The 24,030-nt window shown below is 37.7% G+C and overlaps 1 protein-coding gene and 1 pseudogene across 4 annotated transcripts; one reads left to right on the top strand and one right to left on the bottom strand.

The window, feature by feature from the left end:
- Positions 1 to 539: 539 nt before the first annotated feature.
- LOC145165273 (mitogen-activated protein kinase kinase kinase YODA-like) lies at positions 540 to 7,066 on the top strand. 3 transcript variants are annotated; one of them, XM_079083981.1, is made up of 13 exons: positions 551 to 690; positions 2,578 to 2,815; positions 2,909 to 3,594; positions 3,687 to 4,445; positions 4,518 to 4,605; positions 4,695 to 4,757; positions 4,848 to 5,008; positions 5,092 to 5,167; positions 5,310 to 5,369; positions 5,452 to 5,562; positions 5,643 to 5,864; positions 5,948 to 6,018; positions 6,116 to 7,066. In XM_079083981.1, the coding sequence occupies exons 3-13, from the start codon at positions 3,128 to 3,130 to the stop codon at positions 6,627 to 6,629; spliced, it is 2,592 nt and encodes an 863-aa protein (XP_078940107.1). In that variant the 5' UTR covers positions 551 to 690; positions 2,578 to 2,815; positions 2,909 to 3,127; the 3' UTR covers positions 6,630 to 7,066. The 3 variants fall into 3 exon arrangements, with proteins under 3 accessions (XP_078940108.1, XP_078940107.1, XP_078940106.1); XM_079083980.1 differs by having other exon boundaries at positions 2,535 to 2,815; XM_079083982.1 differs by lacking the exon at positions 2,578 to 2,815 and having other exon boundaries at positions 540 to 690.
- LOC145165274 (short-chain dehydrogenase TIC 32, chloroplastic-like) lies at positions 7,030 to 9,143 on the bottom strand (annotated as a pseudogene). The gene is made up of 7 exons (XR_013739998.1): positions 8,951 to 9,143; positions 8,371 to 8,602; positions 8,191 to 8,274; positions 7,715 to 7,932; positions 7,521 to 7,605; positions 7,388 to 7,434; positions 7,030 to 7,312 (listed from the first exon to the last, which is right to left on the bottom strand). The product of XR_013739998.1 is annotated as a short-chain dehydrogenase TIC 32, chloroplastic-like (transcript).
- Between the last annotated feature and the right edge of the window lie 14,887 nt (positions 9,144 to 24,030).

Genomic DNA, 24,030 nt, shown 5'->3' with positions numbered 1-24,030 from the left:
TAACCCATCAAGGAGTGTCAGACCCGAATCCGGACAATAATGTTGATTGGTGAATCTTACATTTGTCTCATGTCTGAGTTGTGATTGACTTAACAAGAGTAGTGGTAATGGTGTGTGCACTACCACTAGAGATTGCAGGTGCTCTTTTGTCACCTGGCGACTTGATTGCGAATGTTTCTGGCTGACCATCAGTCTAGGCCTTCTGTCTAGCGATGATCTGACGTTAACTCTTCTTATTTGGTTAAGTATTTTATCAGGTTTTCATCTATGTTTTTAGGGGCAACCTTGATGTTGTGTTTTAGTAAGATGGTAACTCGATCTTGGGGCGTGTCTCAATTTTATCTTTTGGTATGTATGTGATTTTAAACTTTATACTTTTAATGAAAGGGGAGGAGGGAGGAGGGAGGAGAGAATAAGGTGTGTAATTTAGAAAAGCATAATGTAGTTGACTGTGGTTTATATGAAGAAAATATAATAACCCCTGCTAGACCAACCTACTGTTTAGTGTTTACTCTCAGAGAAAAAAAAAAATGAGGGTTAAATAATAAATTACTCAAAATCTCTCTCAAATTAATTTCTCTATCCTCTCTGTTGTGCTGCTTCTTTTCTTCAGCGTCTCTTCGGTAACTGACACACTTCTCTGCAAGAAAGCTGTAAATTTCCCGCCGGCTTCCGGCACTTTCCTCTCCGGTAAGTCTTCTTTTTAACGCTGTAACCGCTACGTTAAAGAGCTCGATTTTGGGCTATTTATGTTTTGATGAATTTGAGATACATATATAGATGAAGCGCAAAACCCCACCATTTGTTTTGTTCAATCGATTGTTAGTTTAGGGTTCTTCTCAAATTTAGGTTGTTTCCGTTAGTCTACTGCTTCCCGTTAAGTTCGATATTTTCAGGTGATTTTCTACAAAATTGGTTCATTTTCCATACACTCGTTTATGGGTATGCGTGGAATTTTGTTACTTGGGATTCTTGATGGTGGAGATTTTTCATGGGTTTTGTAGATTGTGATATTTATATCCGGGTGTATACAAGAATTAATGGTTTTGATGATAATGCTTATTGTTTTATTCACGAGATTCGTGTACGTGTTTAGATGGTGGATTTTTGAGAATCAGATCTATCCGAATGTTGAGTTGGATTACTGGTTGCGTATATAGTATAGATAAAGCGGGATTCTTGAACCCTCTTTTGGTCATCAACAATTTATGGTAGCAACAAGCAAATGTGTTAGAGATATGTAATCTTGTTAAATCCATTTGTGATCATGTTTTCCTTTTTGCTTCATTTCATGATCAATTGCCATTTATTTGATTGAAGTGGACCAAAACTCTTGGATTGCACATGCTGATTAGGTGTGTGGTTACCTGGATTAACGATTAGCCATAAAACCATTGATTTATGAATTTAGGGTTAGTAGTAAGCAGCAATCCAATGGAAGTTGAAGATGTTAGTCTTAGGTCAGAAGGGGCTTATTTAAGTTAAGAACTTAAGATATGCAAAAGGTTTGAATTTGTTCGCAACTGTGCTTCTGATAAACTACTGTTTTATTGATGCTGGGGAGGGGAGGAGGTGGTGGGATGCTAAGGGCTTGTAAACTTGTTGTTTTATGCTTTAGTCAAGATTTAGATTATACAAAGTCAGACTAATGCAAGATTTAAAACGTTTATTTTATTGTACCTGTAATCGAGATAAATGTTTATAAATCGTTAGTGCCAAATTATTAGAATATGGTATGTGGTCTTGTAATTCATTCTAGTTCTCTATTCCTTCTCTACAAGCGAAACAGTGTTCCTTTTAATCAATTTTGAAGTAATCATATCGTATTTGACGATTGAAAGTCAAAATCGACCTCCATTTCTAAGCCCAAAGGTGTATTGATATTTTAATTATTAATTTTGCACTTTCTACATTTACTGAATCTTAGTGTAAGGAGTTAAGAATAGGAAATATTAATGAGATGTCCATACCCCATAGAAGGAACATCATAAAATGCAACATGTTGGTGTATGAATTAGTAGTTACCATAGTGCAATAAACGGTCAATTATAGATAACCTTCTAAACAACATTGGTCATACCACATTGTCTACACTTCCAAATTTATAGGTAATCACTGCTTTTTCTTAAAAAGAATTATAATTTATAGGAGATTTAATAGAGATTTGGGTTTTATAAGGCATAAAATGGTCATTTGGGTTTGGGGACTCTCTCAAGGAAATCCACATTTGGCTTTTTTTTTTTTCTTTTAATGGAAGAATTTATTTTCTTGTGTATCCTAGCGAATGATAGTTTTATATTGTCGAATTTCATCAAATAGCACGGATATCTTGAAACCACAAAGAAAATTCTTCTTTTCTCCAAATGTTTCATTTTTTTTTTGTCAATTTTGTAACTCAAATTGAATGACTAGCTATGTAGAATTGATGAATTTCATTTTGGCATTTTTGTTTCAAACTAGATACAATGTAGAATTGATGTGTTTCATTTTGTCATTTTTTTTTCTCAAACTAAAATGATTTGGATGTTTTATAGCTTGCCTCCATTTCCTATGATGGTAACACTTGGCAAAATTTAGGAATGTATGCCTACGTGCATCTTGCAAGGTTAACTGGTGGCATGTAACCCTTGAGGTTTTAGAAGATAAGCAGACACGGGGCAATGTACTTCACACGTGTAAAATGCAATTCTAAAAATGGACATTTTGTTATAACAAAACAGTATCCAACAACAAGCTTCTTATCTCAAACTAGTTAGAGAAGAAATGCAAGAAGAGAAAGTTTGAGTACCGCACGTTTCTAGCTTGACTTTTAGGGGTAGGTGGTTTGTTATAAATTGATTAAATTCGGATGTGTAGATGTAGATTGTTGCTCATCTTCTCGAATTTAATATACAATTCTTAAATGCAGTTTACGGAGCACCTGTCTTTCGATTTATTGCTATTTATTTCATGATTACGGAAGCAGAGGCACAAGTTTTCCTATTTAGTCATGTTGATGTTTGGCAAAAATGTCAAAGGGAATTGTTACCAATTCTCATTTCTGATCTAGGGATTGCAGAATCAATTGTGATCTTCAAATCAAGCACAATTGATACTACAGTCTTCACTACTACTCAATTCAACAATCATGTCTCCATGGTGGAACAAATCTTCATCTGAAGAAGTAAAGAAGAAGTCAAACAGTGGGGGTATTTTCGGAACGATTCAGAGAAAGCTGAAAAGCCCATCTGAATCAAAACACAAAACAAAGGGATCTAATTCCCGTGTGGGTTCTCCATCAACACTAGTGGCTCGATCCCAAAGTTTTGCAGAAAGACCTCTTCCCCACCCACTCCCACTTCCTGATGTTCATCCTACTGCTGATTCAGGAAAAAGGGCATCAAGAAAATCTGGAATTGGGAAAGGCTCCTCATTGACACCTCATAAACCTAGTCGTTCCCAAAATGCCCCTGGTCATGTGGATGTTGAAGGTGATTTGGCAACTGATTCGGTTTTTACCGATAGTTCAAGTGACAGTGATGATCCCTCTGATTCACGGCTTCTAAGCCCTCAGGTATCCGACTATGAAAAAAATTACACAAACAGTCCTTCCAGGTGAGTTTTCTTAATTGTTATTAAATTAATTACATACTTACATACTTTCCCTTTTTTCTCTTAAAGATCTAACATTTACCCTCTCTTTGAAGTGCGGTTTACAAGATCCAAAATCATCACATTGCAACACAAAAGAGAAGGGAGAAATTGAAGCCGGTGAACACAAACACGTGTCTGAACAACCAAACGGTGCCCACGTCACCAAAGCGGCGACCTTTAAGTCGCCACATGGCGAAATTACAGATCCCTCAATCTGGTGCTTTCTTTAGTGCTCCAGACAGTTCCATGTCCAGCCCATCTAGAAGTCCAATGAGGGTATTTGGGCCTGACCCGACTCTGACCTCTGGTTTATGGGCCGGAAGGCCCTATGCCGATGCGGGTTTTCTTGGGTCGGGTCAGTGCTCTAGTCCCGGGTCGGGTCACAACTCGGGTCATAACTCGGTTGGTGGAGACATGTCTGCTACTCAGTTACTCTGGCAACATAGTCGATGCAGCCCTGAATGCTCACCTATACCTAGTCCTAGGATGACTAGCCCTGGTCCTAGCTCAAGAATACAAAGTGGGTCTGTCACCCCATCACATCCAAGAGCATGTGGGTTGAACATGGACCCATCTGCATACTGGCCTGATGATGCGGTTACTGGAAGACAACAAAGTCACAGACTACCCCTTCCACCTTTAACAATCTCCAACAATGGTCCTTATTCACCCTCGTATTCAACCGCAACTACTCCAACAGTTCCAAGAAGTCCAGGTAGAGCAGATCTTTTGGTTGGCCATGGTTCACGTTGGAAGAAAGGAAGGTTGCTTGGTAGAGGCACCTTTGGACATGTTTATCTTGGTTTCAACAGGTTTGTATATTTAATTCTTACTTTTACAAAAATAAAAACTAGTTTTGACTTCTCTGATTCTCTCAACTGTAGTGAGAGTGGGGAAATGTGTGCAATGAAGGAGGTGATTTTATTTGCGGATGATGCAAAGTCAAAGGAAAGTGCCCAACAGCTGGGGCAAGTAAGTCTTTTTAGTGGTTCCCATAATCTCTTGTTGAAAGACATTCTTTATCTCCCTACAATCTAACATTTGTTGTTGATATTTGACAGGAAATTGCACTATTAAGTTGCTTGAGACATCCAAACATCGTGCAATACTATGGATCTGAGACAGTAAGAGAACCATTTACTTGCTTCTTTTTTCTTAATGATATATGTTTTAAGGTTTTTAAAGATTCTTTGTTTGTGTAAAAAACTTACTAGGTGGATGACAAACTTTATATTTACTTGGAGTATGTCTCGGGTGGTTCCATTCATAAGCTTCTCCAGGATTATGGTCAGTTGGGTGAATTAGCTATCCGAAGTTACACTCATCAAATTTTGTCAGGACTCGAGTATTTGCACGCTAAGAATACAGTCCACAGGTGAGTTTAGTTTTGGTCACACACTTTCTTTATTATTATTATTATAATAATCTTCTATGAGACTTTGTATTGTCTTTTCTTAGGGATATTAAAGGAGCAAATATACTGGTAGACCCTAACGGACGTGTAAAATTGGCCGATTTTGGGATGGCAAAACATGTAAGACACCTATATATATATATATATATATATATATATATATATATATATATATATATATATATATATATATATTTCAAAAAGTGTTAAGAGTAGCCACTTGTCTTTTGGTCTCTTAAGTCTTGACTTGATTGTTTCACAGATTTCAGGGCCTTCATGCCCGTTATCCTTCAAGGGAAGCCCATACTGGATGGCACCCGAGGTTAGTATACCTTCCAAGCACATTTATTTTTTCAAATGATTAAAATATTCTGTAGTTATTAATATGAATTCAACTGTTTCAGGTTATCAACAATAATTCAAACGGTTGCAATCTTGCTGTGGATATATGGAGTCTCGGGTGCACAGTGCTAGAAATGGCTACAACTAAACCTCCTTGGAGTCAATATGAAGGGGTTAGTAGTAGGCTACAAAATATTATGCATTTTTATCTTGTTTGGTTCACATGACCTTACAATTAACTTTCTTGTCAAAGGTGGCTGCTTTGTTTAAGGTTGGAAACAGCAAAGAGCTTCCATCAATCCCTGAGCATCTTTCCGATGAAGGCAAAGATTTTATCTTGCAATGCTTACAGAGGAACCCATCACACCGCCCTACTGCTGCACAGCTTCTAGAACACCCTTTTGTTATAAATATTGCTTCATCTGAAAGATTGATACTGGATCCAGGCCCAATTACAAACGCAGTCCGATATCTGGTATGTTTTTGTTCCATTTTTTGTAACTGTTTAAATTTTACACATTTGACCAAAAATAATAATTCCTTCTTCCATGGTTGTAGGGCATTGGATATGGTTATGAAGGAGTTTCTGTTGTTCACTCTCGAGGACCAAAATCTAGTCCTGGATTCAGGTCTATCTAGTTCCAGTTCCAATGCATTTTTTTTTCTTCTTAATACATGTGATGTGATGTTTTTTCATGGTTCTGATGTATTCATGCTGATTTGCAGTAACATATCATGCCCGGTTTCTCATTTGGGCAGCCCACTTTTGCATCAAAGATCTGTTCAAAGTATGAATGGAAGAGTATCCCCATCTCCAATATCAAGCCCGCGAACCATCTCTGGTTCATCCACCCCTTTAAATGGAGCCGGTGGTGCCATTCCTTTCTACCACCACCAGGTCCAGAAACAGCAGCCAAGTGTGTTGTACACTCCTGAGTTCACGGGTTTGGGCATGAGTTCACGGTCTCCCACTAGATCTTTTGGACCTCCTCCTATTACTGGATCGTATTATCATGACCCGAGGCCCGATATGTTTCGAGCAATGCCTCAAGGGTCTCCCTTCTTTCAGGAGATAGTTCCTTCTGATAATGATTTTCTAGGGAACCAAAAAGAAAGATACAGCGGGCAGTCGGTGCTTGTCAACCGTGTTTCCGAGCAGCTTCTCAGAGATCATGTCAAGCAGAATCCAGTCATTGACCTCAACCCTCCTTCACCGGTGGTTAGTCGAAGAAGGAGTTGACCACCAGCGACTAAAAGAACATATTATGAATAATAATATCTATATATATAATATATCTATATCTATATTTATCTTTTTTTTTTTTTTCTTTTTTATGCTCATAATCCCTTTTGGAAGCTGAAATGGAAGGAGGGATGCAGATGGATAGCTTCTGAAACTCCAGCATTTAACAGTGGTTCGTGGTGGATATGTAAAGAAGTGTACACCTCATACTATGAGAAAGAGAAGGGATTCATGGGCTTGTTTTCAGGGGTTTTACTTTTACTGCCGTACAGGAAGAAGAAGGAAGGGTAGGTGATAGAGTCTTAGATTTTGTTGAAAAGTTTGTGCATCCGTGGTTTAAACTAGAGTTAGGATATGAAAAATAGTTACATAACCATCTTATGTGCACATCAAAAGCTTTATCAATGAGAATGTGTTTTTTTTTTTGGTCTTAATGATCTTTGGTTGTCTACTGTCTGTTTTATACAATAAAGCAATCAATTTTGTTGAAAATATACACATGAAGTGAACTAGTATGATTATGGAGCCACCATGCCCAGGCTAAAATCCCAGAGTTTCTTGGCGAATTCTGAATCTTTCGCAAGAGAACTCGGCTTTGCTTTGTTACTGTCTACAAAATACTCGCCACTAACCCCTTTGACTTGCGGGTGTAATGCCACATAGCATGTAGTTGCTGCCCCCTGAAAATGAAAGGGTCAAAACTGAGTCATTCTTTCTGTAAGGTAATTCAGAGACGTAAATTTAACAAATCCAACCTGTGGGATAGTTTTCAGGAAGTATTTCCCGACCCAATCAACGACACCTGGCTCATAAGATCAAAAAACCAAAATGTAACAAACAATCAAGTAGAGATTTTTAATATTGATAGAAAAAAGCTTTGAGTTTTACCCTCAAGAAAGCTGTGATGACGTAGAAGACTGGTTGCAATGCCACCAGGATGCAGTGAGTTTGCAGTCAACTCCACCTTTTCTACCTGATTTTTAACAATCATGCAAAAATCATAAACATTAAGCTTTGCCAAGGAGAAAAACCATGCCCTAGTGTTTGGGGCTGAGAAAGATTACAAATAAAAATAAAAATACCTTAAATTGCCTTGATAGCTCGTTAGCGTGCAGTATGTTGGCCAGCTTTGACTGTCCATAGGCGTATATGGGGCTGTAACTGAACCATGCATAGAACAACATTCATTAATGAACTCAAAGCAGAAAACAATAATGACATAACTATTCTTCCTTCTTTTTCATGTTCACGTGAAGTTTTCTTCATGGTATCGAGTAAAAGATTCGTCAAAGAAAATGACCTGTAAAAAGACAGATACCTTAATCAAGTGTTTGGTTCGTGGATTCCAGTGGAATTGGAATTCAAGATTCCATTCCCCGGTGTGTTTGGGTGTCAAATGAAAGGTAACACTTTAATTCCGTTGGAATCCTTAGATTACCATTTCTTCCAACCTTGGAAGGAATTCAATATACATAAAAGAATATTAAGTCGGTTTATTTTGTTTCTTGCAACCACGTGACAGATTACAATTCCTTCAGCCAAACATTGTGATAATCACATACCTAAATGATTGGTTGCAAATTGTAGTTCAATCTTGTCTTTTGAAAGCGTGAATGGAGGAGCCATAACCCCTGCATTGTTACTTTTGACAACACAAACCAAAAATCTTGTAATTTTGATAAAGAAAATATCCAAAAGTGGACAGGTAAAACGACACCAAAATAGATATGTCTCTTACATGAGAATGTTTAAAGGAAGGCCCAATGAACAATACTCGGCTGCAAATTCCCTTACAGATGCAAGAGAGCTGAGGTCTAACTCTATCACATCAACTATAGCATCAGGTGTCTCCATAAGTATTGTCTCTTTAACTGTTCTACCGGCTTCTGTATTTCTTACCCCCATCACCACATGTACACCGTGAATGGCAAGGACCCGTGCTGTCTCTGTGCCTATACCACTTGAAGCTCCTGAATGCACACATGAACATCCATCAACACATGAACATGAAGCGAAACGGGCCCAATTTCATATCCAACAAAAAAAGACCATCATCAATATTGGTCAAACACCCGAAGTTACTTATATACGGATATCAGGATCAAGATTTAGTGATACAAGTACAACAAGTTAAACCCATCTTTCAGTACCCCCAAATCACAAGTTCTTGACGTTCTGTTTTGTTAACTGTTATTCAGTTATGTGCAGTGGATCGAACCCTTAAAAACCCAGAAAACATATCAGAATGAGAAACATTTCAAGAAAAAAGGATCAAGAATCCTAATGAGAAGCAGAGGGTCGAAGATGCGCGCTTTTACCAGTAACAATGGCGGTAAGACCAGTTCCATCGATTCCTTTGGTAACATCTTCCGCTGTTGAAGAAGCTCCAAACCCTGATTCCCCTTTTCTTCCAAAAATCCACATTCTCTAAGCTTTCTGCTCCAGATGATTAATTTTAATTATCAGCTTAAGTTTAGCATTATGTAATGGGTCAACCATTTGAATCCAAAGTAATAAGATTAGACCTATATATAATTGAGATTTATTTACGAAATAATCAGAACAGGTAAGAGAATAAAGTTAAAGAGAAAATTATAAATTTAACCATTTTCTTTAATTACTTTGTAAAAAATAGAAAAAAAAAACTCAAATTACAAAATTAACCACTAAAATTGCAGATGGATTACGATCTGCGATTTTGACATTTGATCTGCGAATATACAAGTGTTTAAAGCTTCGGCGTACATTGGCAGTTGTACGTTCGCAGATGGAACATAAGAGGAAATCTCAGTTCATGATTTCTTTTACGTTTCATATGTGATTTTGCAATATATATATATATATATATATATATATATATATATAGAGAGAGAGAGAGAGAGAGAGATAAGGGTTATTTGGAAAACAAAAAAACCCTAAAAATCATAAAAATGCATAAAAAAATACCAAGACATTACAAAACTTTTTTTTGAATTTTTTTATCAAAAAATCGCAGCATTTTTTACAATTTCGCTGAAAAAAAATAAAAAATCAATTTTTTTTTTGTAAAAAAAAAAAAATTTACAAAATTTTAACAAAATTTTTTTTCAGCGATTTTGACCTAAAAGTTGCGATTTTTTGATAAAAAAATTCAAAAAAAAGTTTTGTGATCTCTAAGTATTTTTTTATGCATTTTAAAGATTTTTAAGGTTTTTTGTTTTCCATAGAACCTAAACCTATATATATATATATATATATATATATATATATATATATATATATATATATAGAGAGAGAGAGAGAGAGAGAGAGAGAGAGAGCTAGGTTTAAATGTTTCTAGCAACTATTATGTTACTAAATCCACCAATCACAAATTAGCAAATAATTAAATAATTAATTAAATAAAAAAGGGTAATTCTGGTTTTTTGCATTTGCAATTAAGGAAACAAAATAAATATATGTTGACCTAATATCTCTTCTTTATAACCATCGACATACCTTTGTAACCCTCATCTTGCCGTTGTCGTATCTTCTTCTTCCCCCCTCTCCTTCGTCGATTTCGTATTCCATCACCATAATCGGTCTATAGCTGCCGCCGTACACCAACATCCATTATCAAAGTCCATCGATTTTCATCGACCAACACCACGCTAGATACCATATGTCGCCTTCCATCCACCTGATGCCTCCATGCTTATAGATGGTGGCAAAAAATAGATTGATTGAAATAGAATGCTTGAAAGATGTTCGATTAAAGTCGTCAGAATAAGATTATGTCTTTCTTTTCATATCTGATTTTGAGCTTTTGAGCCGACAATACTGAACCATAAGACAACTATTGAACAACAAGACCACAGGTTTGATTTAATGTTTATGTGATTCTTTTTAATCTATATTTTCTGTCTTTGGTTCTTAGCTAATGCATATACGATGACATATACTACTCTAATTTGTATTTGTGTTTTGGTTTTATTAAAATAATGTATATAAATAACACATACTGAAGTGCACTCTATGTGTTTGTGTTTATGCCTGAGAGAAGACAGAATGACAACTAAGACTAATGATTGATAACTGTATGAATTACAATAGTAGGAAGAGTGAAGCAATGTGGTTAAGAAGTTGGACGATCCTTTGCAATGTTCTTAAGAAAATTCAACGTGGTATTGTTCCTAAAGTAAGCTTCTTTTTCAACTCTTATTAAAGATACTAAATACTGGTGCTCTGAACTAGTAATAAAGATTGAAATAATATTTATTCTTCAATTTTATTTTATTGATAAATACTTCTAGTACTTGTGAAAATTGAAAGAATGCCTGAAAGATGTTCGATCAAAGCTGTCAGAATAAGATTATGTCTTTCTTTTCATATCTGATTTTGAGTTTTTCATCTTCTTGCTACTCCATTTCTGTATTTGTTAGTTATCCCTACTTTTAATATTTTAGTTAATTGAGTAATACTTAAAGGTTTTCAAACTTTAGCTTTAAATGGTTTCAAACTTTATAATTCTTTATTTTCACCTACAGTAATATAACTTGTTTGCTTTACCAAATGAATGTTAACCTGAAAATTCTTTCAGAATGAGGACAATATTCTTTTAGAATAAAGAGGGCTTTAGTTTGAAGAAGGCTACTATTCTTTCAGAATAAAGAAGGGAAGTATTCTTCACATGTAATCCTGCAAATTGATCAGACCTACACAACCAAAAAAAGCAGGGAAGCTTTAATTTTATTCTTTTACAATGATTGTTCTCTAAGAATGAACTCAAATTTTATTCTTTATTTTTTTTTTCATATCAGAATGCAAACACAAGTGTATCACTACAAATTACTTGGCAATGAATGGCTTGAAGAATGGCTTGAAGACCTGATGGGAAAGGCTTGAAGAATGAATTAAAGAATGATCACACTCATTGTTTAAGAATGTTGTTATTTTTTAAGAATTATATTTGTTATTCTTTCAGAATGTTTGTTATTATTCAATGAATCACAATCATACAATGTAATTATTTGGTATATTATTAGTTCAAGAATCAATTTTGTGTATTCTTTCAGAATGTATTTACTAGTTTATGGTTGACATTCTGTCATTCTGACAGAATAAAATCGAAAAATATATTTACTAGTTTATGGTTAAAATTCTATCATTCTGATAGAATAAAATCGGATTTTTAATTTCAAATGAATTTAAAATATTCAGATTTTTAAAAATAAAGGAATTAATTATCCCTAAAAATCCAAAAATTTCCTTTTTTTAATATAGGTTAATTGACTAAAATGCCTTTATGCTCAAATTTGTGTGATTATATGGTACATGTTATCCTATTCTACTATCATAGACCCTCAGATCATGACTTTTGATTATATTTCATCAAATGGTTCAGATCTGTGCATTCTGGCACACAATAGTTATTAGAAACAAAATAACCTAACCCTATATATATATATATATATATATATATATATATATATATATATATATATATATATATAACTACGATTTTACATGAAATCGTTAATGGCTATTGATTTTTGCTTTCAGAAAGAGTTCTTCCAACAAAAACTTTGCAAAATGAAAGCTCAAAAAAAAAGATTAGGTATATATACCCTTAAAAAGTCAAAATCGCAGATCAACTAATAAAATCACAGATGAACTGAGTTCATCTGCGAACGTACAACTGTTAATGCACGTCCACGCTTTAAACACTTGTACATTTGTAGATCAAATGTCGAAATCGTAGATGGCTCTAATCCATCTGCGATTTTATTATCTAATTTTGTAATTTGGTCTTTTTTTGCTATTTTCGCAAAGTAATTAAGGAAAATGACTAAATTTGTAATTTTTTCTAAAGTTAATTACAAAAGATCACATATTTCATAAACCTTGCGATTTCACCAATTGGTTTTTTGCTAATGTTATAAAAATCCTGAATTTTTCAAGAAATGTTTGATTTTACTTTTTCGCGTCTTTTTTTTTTTGCGTTTTTTGGGTTTATTAAAGTCGGATATATTATCTAAAATTTGCATATATACCCTTTTAGCAAGTTTCACAGTCATTCGTAAACTGTATAGATGGGATACCACATGTAAATTTTTGGCTGACGTGGATGTTGACCGGTCGAGTGTTCTTTAAACTTTTAAATATAGCATGTAAAATTGATTATCAATAATATTATTATTTGGATTATTATTAACTATTATTATTATTATTATTATATTTTAATGAATGTATACATATATTTTTAAATATATAATGTATTTTTAAAGCTAAAAAGTATGTTTTTAGAGGTATAAATATCTTTTAAAGGTATTTATACTTTAAAAAAATATTTATACATTTTAGTACGTATTTATATATTTGAAAGCATATGTATATTTATAAAAGAGTTTATACATTTAAAAACGTACTAATACATTAAAAAAAATTGTATTTATTATCATTTTAATAGGTATAAATATGCATTTATTTCATATAAAAAATATCATGTATATATAAATAAGAAAATACATATTATTATGGTTTGTATTGTATAAACCACATATTTATACATGTTTTACACAAATTTTATCCTATATACCTCTATAAATACATATAAATACGTTTTTTCTATAAATATATTTTTTTATAAATGTAATGTCCTGTTTCGAATCGTTACCCATTTGGGCGTGGGTAATGAAATGTAGATGGTTCGAGCATTCGGATTTGGTTTTGGTGCCAAGGGGTATTTTGGTAAATTGGCAGCAGGCTTTTATGGAATTGAATTTTATGTTTGGGAACCACTATGTCAAGTATGAGTTGATAAAAGTGCAGATCTTCTCGATATTTTTTCATGGATATAAGGGTGGTCGGAATCCGAGTAGTATCGAAGAAGTAATGACCTTCGGAATGAAATTAGGGTTTGGGGAAAACCCTAGTACGCGACACGTACCAAGGTAGTACGCGGGGCATACTGATGTGAAGGCTAGTACGCGAGGCGTAGTGAGGAGTAGGCTTAGCGTACTGCGGAAGTGGGAGCGGGGTGCGAGACCTCATACGCTGGGCGTACGAGGAGTACGTTGGGCGTACGAGGGTTAGTATGAAACCATAATTTCTAGTGTTGTACCCTATAAAAGCTTTATGTTAGCCCCTTTCCTTCATTTCTAAGCCAACCTCCATACCCTAAAAACCCTAAATCGACCTTGAAGCCTCTTGGTGGTATTCTTGATCTATTGGAAGGCTTTGGTTCACATTTTGCCCTTGGGAAGGAAAGAAGAGAAAATTGAAGTTAGTTGGATTTGGTTCCATCTTGACTTGTGTATGATTAGATCTCCTCATGGCTAGTTTATTGTGATTTTGGTCTTCTTTTTGGGTTTATGGATGAGTTAGTTTGCTTATGGGTTTGTCCTTTCAGATCTGATTTTGTTTTGGTATCCTTGAGCATAAAGGTGCAAGCTTTATGTGTATTTTGGTATCATACATGAAATAAGTCAACCATTAAGTCCCTTTTAAGCTTAAGAGCTTCTTTTAGCCATGTATGAACGTAAAGTTGGCAGCTTTACGTGGTAATCCAGCTCAAGGAGGTCAGATATGTGTTGTGGAGCTTTGTCTTAATGGATTAAGTGGGAAAATCAAGTTTGGGCTGAATAAGGTGAGTACGATGGGCATACAAGCAGGCACGTGCAACGTACAAGCCTCCAAGCGAGTACGCTGCACGTACATTGTTGAGAGAAAAACTTTTGAGAAACACTTGAACAAACATTAGTACAAGTTATATATTGCGGAATGAAGTTAATCTCAAAGGATCATAAAGCTCAACAATAATAAGTTAGAGTTGTTAGATGCGGAAATGTAATTGCGAAAAGTAAAGGAATTGTAAATGACAGCATGTTATATATCAAGTAAACACTAAGCTGATTCTTAACAAGGTTTGCATTCAAACCGAGTTAGTATATGTGATCAGCTTGAAGTGAATGAAGTCACGAGGACTTGCTCCGAAGGAGAGTTTGAGAGTTCAATCTTAATATATGAATGTAAGTTCACAAAGGTCTTAGAAGGTAAGAATAGAGAGAGTAATTTAGATAGAGAATATAGATAAGAGTGGTAGTTCATTCAGAAGCGGAGTACTCTATTTATAGAGTTCCGAGAAATTACATGAGAAATAAACAAAGACTAAAATTCTGATAGAGGTGTCCATGCAAGGTACACTGGACAATACAAGGTAAACAGAAAAGTTAAAATGCTAAGTCTTTGTTGTTGATGACACGGCGGCTGATAGAGACTGATTGCGGTTGGGAGATCATTGCGGTTGCTGAGGAGACTTCGGGTTGACAAGTTAAAGAGGGTCACTTTCATATTTCAACAATTTCCCCCTAAGTGACCTCTTAACTTCTTCATTTGTTGAGTTTCAGGAACTTGATCAGCAACCACCAAAACTTTCTTACTTCACCCAGCCATCTGATCCTCCTTGTGGTTTCAAATTTTACTTCATCAGTCGTGTGCTTCGTCCTTTGAACCGAAGTCAAGGTGACTTCCAGTTGCCTACGGGTTAGGCGGTGCATAGCTGTGATGGGGACAAAGTATTTAACGTTGTTGTTAACTATTTTGAATACAACTCCCAATTCTGGAAAGTTGGTTGCACCTAAGGATCGATATTGATATCCTTCGGTGAAGAAAGAAGCTGGATCAAGTGCAGGGAGGTTGAATTTTTGAGCAAGGGCTGGATGAATATCAGCATCAATCTTGGCAAAGTCGCAAACTACACATTTCAGGTACTCACAAGCCTTTTTATACGCAATCTTCATCTTGGGATGTTTTTCAGACTTGATCTGAAATATCCTTGCAATCAAAATACCTCCTCCGGATTCATGCAGAGAAAGTCTACTTGAGTTCGGATATACTCGTCACCTCTTCTTGTCAGTGTGTACTAGAAAAAGTCTGAATTCATGAATCTTCTGATCTTATAGCTCGTGACTCCGGAGGGTCTATCGTTAGACCAAATGCGTTCAAATGTTGATCCATGCTTGGCGTGAAAACGACTGAGTCGTTCAAACTCAAGGGGAAGTCTTTGTTCATCAGGTAGACTGCGGTCGAAGGGTTCAAAGACAATGAAGAACTTGGCATTGGGAGAGATTGGGATATTCCAATATCCATCCGAAGGGGGTTCAACATAGGTCAAAACTAGTCTATAGTCGTCATCAAGCAATCTTCTAGTAGGATTAACCCATGAGTTGATCAGCGTTTCATCCATCGTCATATCAAAACCATGTTCTCTCTAGATCATTTCAGCAAATTTTGCTGCTTTCCAGTCTTTCTTCCTTTGCTGGGTTGCTGGGGAGTCATTGGAGTGTTCGGATGACATGGTTGGCTCCAGATTTTTGAAGTGTGGTGAAGTTTCTTGAAGAGGTGGGGATTAATGGATTTCTTGATTTTGAGAGTGTTCTTGATGTGGTGAGTGTTGTTGTTCTTGATGTGGTGAGTTTTGTTTTTCTTGATGCGGTGAGTTTTGTTGGAGAGGAGGAGATTGATGAGTCTGAACTGGAGAGGGAAGCTTGTATACATCCGCAATTGCAATTTGAGTTTGCTGAGAAGAGTGTTGTTGAGTTTCGATCCTTGGCTGTGATGTACCAAAGTGAGATGGACCGAAAGTTGGAATGAGAATTGCTTCAGTAGATTGATGGTGTTGTGGATTTGAGTCTTCACTTCCCCTTTTGAGGAAGTAACGACCTGTTGCTCCTCAAACCATTGACGGAGGCCATCAATCTTGGAGAATGCGGTGGTAAACTGTGACTTGATCAGATCCGAGAGTTGAGTGTTGGAAGGAACTTCGGTTTTAAACAGCAAGTTGTAGATTTCCTTGGTCAACCGCAGGATTTCATCAACAGTGGAGTTAGCCGTGAGAGAACGTCTCAGGTCGTTGATTGTGGTTTGGAGCAAAGAGAGAGCTGATTCGTACGCGTTGTGCGTTTCTTGGACAAGATTCTTGGATGAGATAGCTTGATTCTCCAAAGTAGACTTGAGTTCATCCTTGAGAGCAGTGACTTCCTTGATGAGATGTTCTACGGTAGAGAGAAATTGTTTATGATCAACAGTTATGTTGTTATCAAGGGCTCGGATACCCATTTCCACTTTGAGAGAGAGTCTTTCAGCACCCATTCTTTCTCTAGTCTCTAGTCTCTCAATTCTTTCTGCTAGGGACTGCGGACCACCAGTATCCGAGTCTTGCGGTTGGGAACTGGTGACTGCAGCCAAAATCTTGTCAACCTTGGACTGGAGAGAGATAAATTCTTTTCGGGATACAACGAGCTTCTTTTTCTTCTTTTTCTCCTTTGGTTTAGAGGTGGAGTGTTGAGAACCACTGGACTCTTCATCTTCATCAAATATCATTACGAAATCATCGGAGTGAACATGATGATCGACTTCATCAACTTCAAGATCATCGAGTCCGAACATTGGTCCTGAACTGATTTCAATTGCAGTGCTGTCTTCATTGGATCCTTGTGCGACTGCAGTGGGGAGAGGTTTAGATGAACCAACATTGTGAAGATTTTGAGCATTTTGCACCGTTTCTTCCATGCGAGACATCCAGTCTTGAATTTGTAGAAGATCATAAACAGCCTTGGCGTTGCTGATAGAGTCTACCCAATATTTTGCAACTGATTGAATCTCCTGCTCCTTTTGCTGCTGTTGCTTTCTCTGCTGATCTTTGCGAGCTTGGAAGGCCCTGTGGAAGGCTTCATACTTCCTAACTTCAGACTCGGTGTTAGTTGATACCGGGTCCAGGAGTCATCTAAAACATAACCATAAAATCTATGAGTACGCACCGGGGTGTCCCCCAGGTTCGTGGATCCTTGCATATTTATGCTCACCACGCCTAAACCACTCATCTGTAATGTAGGCAGAGTAGGATTTCCCAGGCTTCCTTGGTCTCCTTGACCCGTAGTCAAGTCTGGCCTCGGCCTGGTTCCGGCAAGGGCTGAAGAAGTGCCCTGTAGTTGGGTATGTGTATCAAGTGTTTGGGTAACTGCAAGAAGGATGGAGCGCAACTCCTCTGGATCAAAGATATGAAGGTGGGATGCCCTGGAGACCTTACCGTGAGTAGTATCACTAAGATCCTCTTAGGATCCCGATGGGGTCGTGTCTCCATGTTCAAGTGAAACAGATGCACTTCCTGCATCTGAGTAGCTAGCGAGGGTTGAAACAAGTATGCATATAGGGACACCAAGGACTACCGGAGTCTTTTGAGAGACTGCGATATTTGTCGGGTCACACATTTGGCTCTGGCTAGGGATTTTGTGTCTGAGAAGTGGAACGGAGTCATCATCAGATTCTTCGTTAATATTGACAACAATATCATCTTGAGAGTTGGAGGGAGAGACATGAGCGTCATCCGAAGATTCAATGGACCTGGTCTTGCGTTTCTTTGAAAGGGTTTCACCTTTCCTGGCTTTGCTGCGGGGAGCTTTCTTGGAGTGAACAATCTTCTTACGACATGTAGTTGTAGGAGGGTTAGATTGTTCTGCGGTAGGAGGGACTGAGGCAGGTGGGGATTTTGAAGGACCTTGGGTTGCGGTGGTGGCTATAATTTGCTGACTGGGATGAGGTGGGGAAGAATGTTATTGGTCAATACCATCCATAGCCTCGAGATGATCAGTGACTTCTCGGGTTTCAAGTCAAATAGACTTGAGAATATGTTCAGGCAATCGTCTAAGAGGTCCAAAAATTGATTGGTCTTTGGAAAGAGTGTACCTTTTCAAGTCTCGGGTGACAAAGAAGTTGATGTCATAACCAATGCTGAGTTTAGCATCCTTGTGGAGGTCTGAGATGCAGAGAGACCAGAAGTGTGTGAAGGTGAGTTTAGTGGGGTCTTCTTTCGGATTCTCCTTGGGAAAATATTGAAGAAAGTCATCCCAGAGAATTTGACCGTAGTTCACTGCGTTGCCTGTGAAGATACTCCACACAAGTTCTAACAACTTGAGGCCCATGTTGTCCGTGCCTTCGGTTCTGCCAGAGAGACTCCGGATGATGAAATGACAGACAAATTGCCATACCGCAGGCAGTTGGTTCTTCTTGAATTCCACAATGCCTTTTAATTTATTCTGATACCCCATCTGGTATAGGGTTGAGGTGATGTCGTTGGTGTTGAGAGAGTAAATTCTTGTTAAAGGAAGAATTCGAAGATTGATTGCATTCAAGAACTTTTCCTTAGTCAAGACGACTAAAGAATCATCGATCAAGTTCAAGTGGATTTCTTGAGGGTTTGAGTTTAGGCGAAAGCCTGAGAAGGCACATTTGAAAAGGGTGGATAGAGGAACCACGTCTGTGAAGGTATTGAAAGCTCCAAACAATGGATGGGATGACAGAAACTTGATCATCAGTCGAATCGATTCATTATAAGATGGATGATCTTCAAACACAACCCTAAAGTTGCTAGAGGCTATCGTCGGAGAGTGATTTTTGGTCGTTGAATCGGAACCAGTTGGTTGAACCGACGCAGAAGCTTTGGATTGTTTTTTCGAGATACCAGATTGCACCATCTTTGTTGAAAAGTTTAGGAACTTGCAGAAAACAGAGTGCAAGAAGATAAAGAAGGGAAAGATCGTCTTAGAGTTCAGAAGCGTAAAGCTTTCTTGGGAGGGAAAAATGGTTTTATTAACAGCTGTTATGTAACTTCATTTTCTCGTCATAGGGCATTTAATGAATGCCAGGTCCATCACTGAACGTTTGATGAACGTGTGGTGATCAGGGAGTAAAATCCATTGAGTAAAGGGGAAGTTGAAACGGATTAGACAGTTGGGGGCTTATGAGACGTGACAGATTTAGAAAAAGGATTTCTTAAAAGATTTCTTTTATGGAAAAGAGATTTATTTGACATTTAACCTAAAATAGGTCTGACACAGAAAAGATGCCTTTTGGAAGGGACTGAAACGTTGTATGCTAAAAAGGAATGTTTTTTTTTGTTTTAATTTAATGAAGATTTTTTTATTAAATGAAGACCATTAAATAGCACACAAAGTTCAGGGAATTTATGAAGTGATAATTTAATGTGACTGCGGATGGATTCTGATGATTGTGGTGGAAGCTAATGTTGTTGCGGTAGAAGGATATGAAAGGAGCACCTGAAAAGAGATTAGAAACAACAAACAATAAAGACCCAAGGAATATAAGTATGATATATGGTTGCGGTACATAGAGTATACTAAAACCATGTATGATAGATATATTATTATAGGACCGCAACAGAGACCAGAGGTGGTCTGCGGTACCTATCAATTCAAGAAGAATTGCGGGTCCGGATTCATCATACCTAACATTTGTAGAAAACTGTTGAGCTTTGTTGCATCAAGTGCCTTTGTAAACACGTCAACAATCTCTTCTTGAGTATGGAAAAAAATTAGTTTAATATTACCTTTGAGAATGTGGTCTTTGTTGAAGTGATACCAGAGTTCAATGTGTTTCGTCTTCGAGTGATGAATGAGATTGTGAGAAATCGCAATGGCACTCTCTGAGTCACAGTAAATTGGTATCCGCAACATTCTGTATCCGTAGTCCATCAGTTGGGATTTCATCCATAAGACTTGAGAACAACAGCTGGCTGCGGCCACATACTCAGCTTTTGCGATAGACAAAGAGACACAATTTTGTTTTATTGAGGACCAGCTGACCATTCTTCCTCTAAGAAATTGACAACCACCAGAAGTACTCTTTCTATCCAATCTGCATCCAGCATGATCCACATCCATGAAGGCTTGAAGGCTGAAGTCGTTCCCTACAGGATACCAGAGGCCTAGAGCTTTGCTTCCTTTTAAGTATTTTAGGATTTCCTTGGCTACAGTCAAGTGCGATACTTTGGGATCAGCTTGGTACCTGGCACATAAGCCTGTTGCGAAGACAATATTTGGTCTGCTTGCAGTGAGGTACATCAAAGAACCAATCATTCATCTATAAGTTTTGTGGTCCACTGATTCACCAGAGGGATCAACAGAAATCTTATATCTGAAGGCCATAGGGACCTTGGCTGAGGAACAATTGTTCATTGCGTATTTCTTCAGCAGTTCAGAGGTATACTTTTACTGATGAATGAATATCCCTTGAGGGACTTGTTTCACTTGGAGTCCTAGAAAGAAGTTAATCTCTCTATTCATGCTCATTTGGAATTTGTTGGTCATGAGCATTGCAAATTCATCCACCATACCCTGATCTGTTGACCCAAATATGATATCATCCACATAGATTTGAACAAGCATAAGGTGATTACCATTTGCCTTTCTGAATAATGTGGGATCAATCACACCTCTTTTGTATCCGGATGTGACAAGAAACTCGGAGAGGGTCTCGTACCACGCCCTTGGTGCTTGCTTAAGACCATAAACTGCTTTCTCGAGCTTGTAACAATAATCTGGGAAATCTTGACTTTCGAAGCCTGGAGGTTGTTGTAAGTACACCTCTTCTTTCAGTTCACCATTCAGGAAGGCACTTTTTACATCTATTTGATGTACTTTGATATTTTTGTGTGCCGCATACGCTAAGAAGATGCGTATAGCTTCCATCCTGGCTACGGGGGCATAAGTTTCATCATAGTTAACACCTTCCAGTTGACTATACCCCTTAGCAACTAATCTTGCTTTGTTTCGCACGACCGCACCGGATTCATCCAGTTTGTTTTTGTACACCCATCTTGTTCCAACAATAGTGTGACCAGTTGGATTCGGTACTAGTTGCCACATTTTGTTCCTTTCGAACTCTGCTAATTCCTCTTGCATTGCTGCTATCCAGTCTGGTTCCATGAGAGCTTATTTTATGGTACGAGGCTCGACTGACGACATGAACGCTACATAATGACAATGATCAGTTAAATATTTAGAGGATCGAGTTTGGATACATGCGGATGGGTTTCCTATGATTTGACCCGGTGGGTGGTTCTTCGTCTAGACATGTAGACGAGGTTGTAGATGATCAGCAGCTGCGGTGGAGGGAATGTCTTCGATATCAGGAGACTCTTAAGTTAGGGAAGGCAGTTCCTCCTCTACTTGTGAACAGCCCGCATAAGTGTCTTGGACTGAAGGAGTTTGATCAGCATTGAAGTGAGGTTCCCCCTGGATTGTGGATGGGAGTTCCCATGGGTTGCGGATGGGAGTTCCCCCTGAACCTGAGATGGTTCCCCCTGGATTGATGAGCGAGTGATAATCCTTGAATCAGTTCTTGTGTCGATGTTCTCTATTCCGTCATCGTCAGAGTCTGATGAGACATTTGATGGGTTTTGAACTCTGCGGGTAGATATCGGAGCTACTTCTTCAAGCACTGGAACCTCGATGGTTGTCACCTGATCCAGTTGAACTTTCCCCCCCAACCGGCGAGGTGGAAGTGTTGAGTGACAAGTCTTCGGATAGAGTTGGACCAGAAACTTCGGCATGTTGCTGTTGGGATTCCGGAGACACAAAAATTTCAGAGAGATAAGCAGTCTCTCTGGGGTCAAAAAGGTCATCATAGTTTATTTCAACTATGTTCAAGGGACCCGAAGAGGCTGGGATATCACTTTCCAGGATTGCTTTCGTTTCACCCTAAGGAGCAGTGTTACGGATGGAATAGTCATCGAATTTTACATCGAAGCTTTCGACTATTAATCTAGTGCGTCTGATGAGAACCCTGTAGGCCACTTTGTTTGTTGATTAGCCAAGAAAAATGCCTTCATCTGACTTCGGTGCAAACTTGTTAAGATGATATTTGTTGTTGATCATAAAACATCTACACCTAAAGATGTGAATGAATCTGACATTCGGTTTGCGATTGTTGAGGCCCTCATAAGGAGTTTTGTTTAGACGCTTGCTAATGATGCTTCGGTTTTGAACAAAGCATGCAGTTGCCACTGCTTCGTCCTAGAAGTATAGAGGAAGATTTGCAAAATTCAACATAGATCTGGCTGCTTCGACTAGAGTGCGGTTTGTTCGCTCTACAACTCCATTTTGCTGCGGTGTATAGGGAGCTGAGAAGTTATGACAGATTCCTTTGGAAACCAAGAAACTATTCAAGAGATGATTCGTAAACTCGGTTCCATTGTCACTTTGGATTCTTCTCACAGGTAACTTGATTTGAAGTTCAATCTCTTTGATGAAGTTGATTAGAACCTGCAGTGTTTCAGATTTGAGCCTCAGAAAGAAGACCCAAGTAAAACGAGTGAAGTCATCAACTATAACCAGTATGTATTTTTTTGTGATGGAGACTGGCTACGGTAGATGGACCGCAGAGATCAATGTGCAAGAGTTCTAAGGGTTCAGAAATTGATGAATCAATCACCAGTGGATGACTTCCCTTCGATTGTTTACCACACTCACAGGCTGGGCAGAGTGTATCGTTGTTGTACTTTAGAATGGGGAGACCTCGGACGATTTCTCCGGTGACAAGGTTGTTGATATACCGAAAGTTCAGATGAGCCAGCTTGCGGTGCCATAGCCAGCTAACTTCGGAAACTGCTTTGGACAGAAAACATAGCTGCGGTTTCCCAATGATCAAAGAGACACCCAAAGGAAACATTGTCCCTTCGGACTTAGATTTGATCAAAGAGGTGCTTATATTGCTTGTCATAATGTAGCAGTATTCATTATCAAACTCAACCCGATGGCCTGTTTTACATAGTTGACCTACACTTATGAGATTATGCTTGAGGCTTTCTACGTAAGCAACCTTTTGTATTGAGAAATTCCCTGTTGTTAACACACCGTAACCTCTGATGACACCATTCGCATTGTTGTTGTCATACCCCCGAACTAGACGACGGAAACGTCTAGGGGCTTGCGTGTGACTTCATCATTGGAGTATCATCACAAAGTATATAATTGAAACATAACATCATCATCACCACACATGTAATATAACAACGGTCATTTGTTACATCGAGTATTGTGTTTGAATATTACATGCCAAAATAATTAAAGTCTGATGAAATAGAAATATAACATAAAATCCACTAGTTTGTTCATCTCAACCTGCTTCAACGGTTTCCTGAGAATACAAGTTAATTTAAAAATGTCAACATAAAAATGTTGGTGAGTTCATAAGCGTGTTTGAGAAAAAGATTTGCATAACTTTGTAATCACAAGAAAATCCTGTATTTTCTTAAAATAGTTTAGTATGTTTGTGTCCGATCTGGTATTAATGCATGTGTGTTATTGTTTAATAGAATGCCAAAAGTGAATGAAGAGAATGTAAATAGAATGCCCCCAGACAACCCTATGTTGCCTGTAAAAGAAGATAAAGAATAGTCTCCCGTAAATTTCATAATGTTAATTCCTCTAAGTGAGTTGTCATAACCATACTAATTAATGACAATTTCGCTTGTCTTGGCGTTGGTGAACGCCGTCGGAAAATAGAATAAGGTCATCGTCACCCTAGACTGATGTAGTCTAACTGTAGCGAACAGCTCAGGTGTGGGGTGTCATCCCCGTAT

This window comes from Lactuca virosa, chromosome 3 (genome assembly GCF_052849685.1).
Source record: "Lactuca virosa cultivar CGN04683 chromosome 3, Lactuca_virosa_CGN04683_v6, whole genome shotgun sequence".
Lineage (NCBI taxonomy): Eukaryota > Viridiplantae > Streptophyta > Magnoliopsida > Asterales > Asteraceae > Lactuca > Lactuca virosa.
The sequence above is the reverse complement of the archived record's forward strand: the minus strand, read 5'-3'. Positions and strand labels throughout refer to the sequence as shown.

Bases quoted from the DNA above. Each gene is read 5' to 3' on its own strand.
- LOC145165273 (XM_079083982.1), top strand. From the start codon at position 3,128: ATGTCTCCATGGTGGAACAAATCTTCATCTGAAGAAGTAAAGAAGAAG. The intron at 5,009-5,091 runs GTGAGTTTAGTT...GTCTTTTCTTAG, and splicing joins GCTAAGAATACAGTCCACAG to GGATATTAAAGGAGCAAATA. The intron at 5,865-5,947 runs GTATGTTTTTGT...CCATGGTTGTAG, and splicing joins CAAACGCAGTCCGATATCTG to GGCATTGGATATGGTTATGA.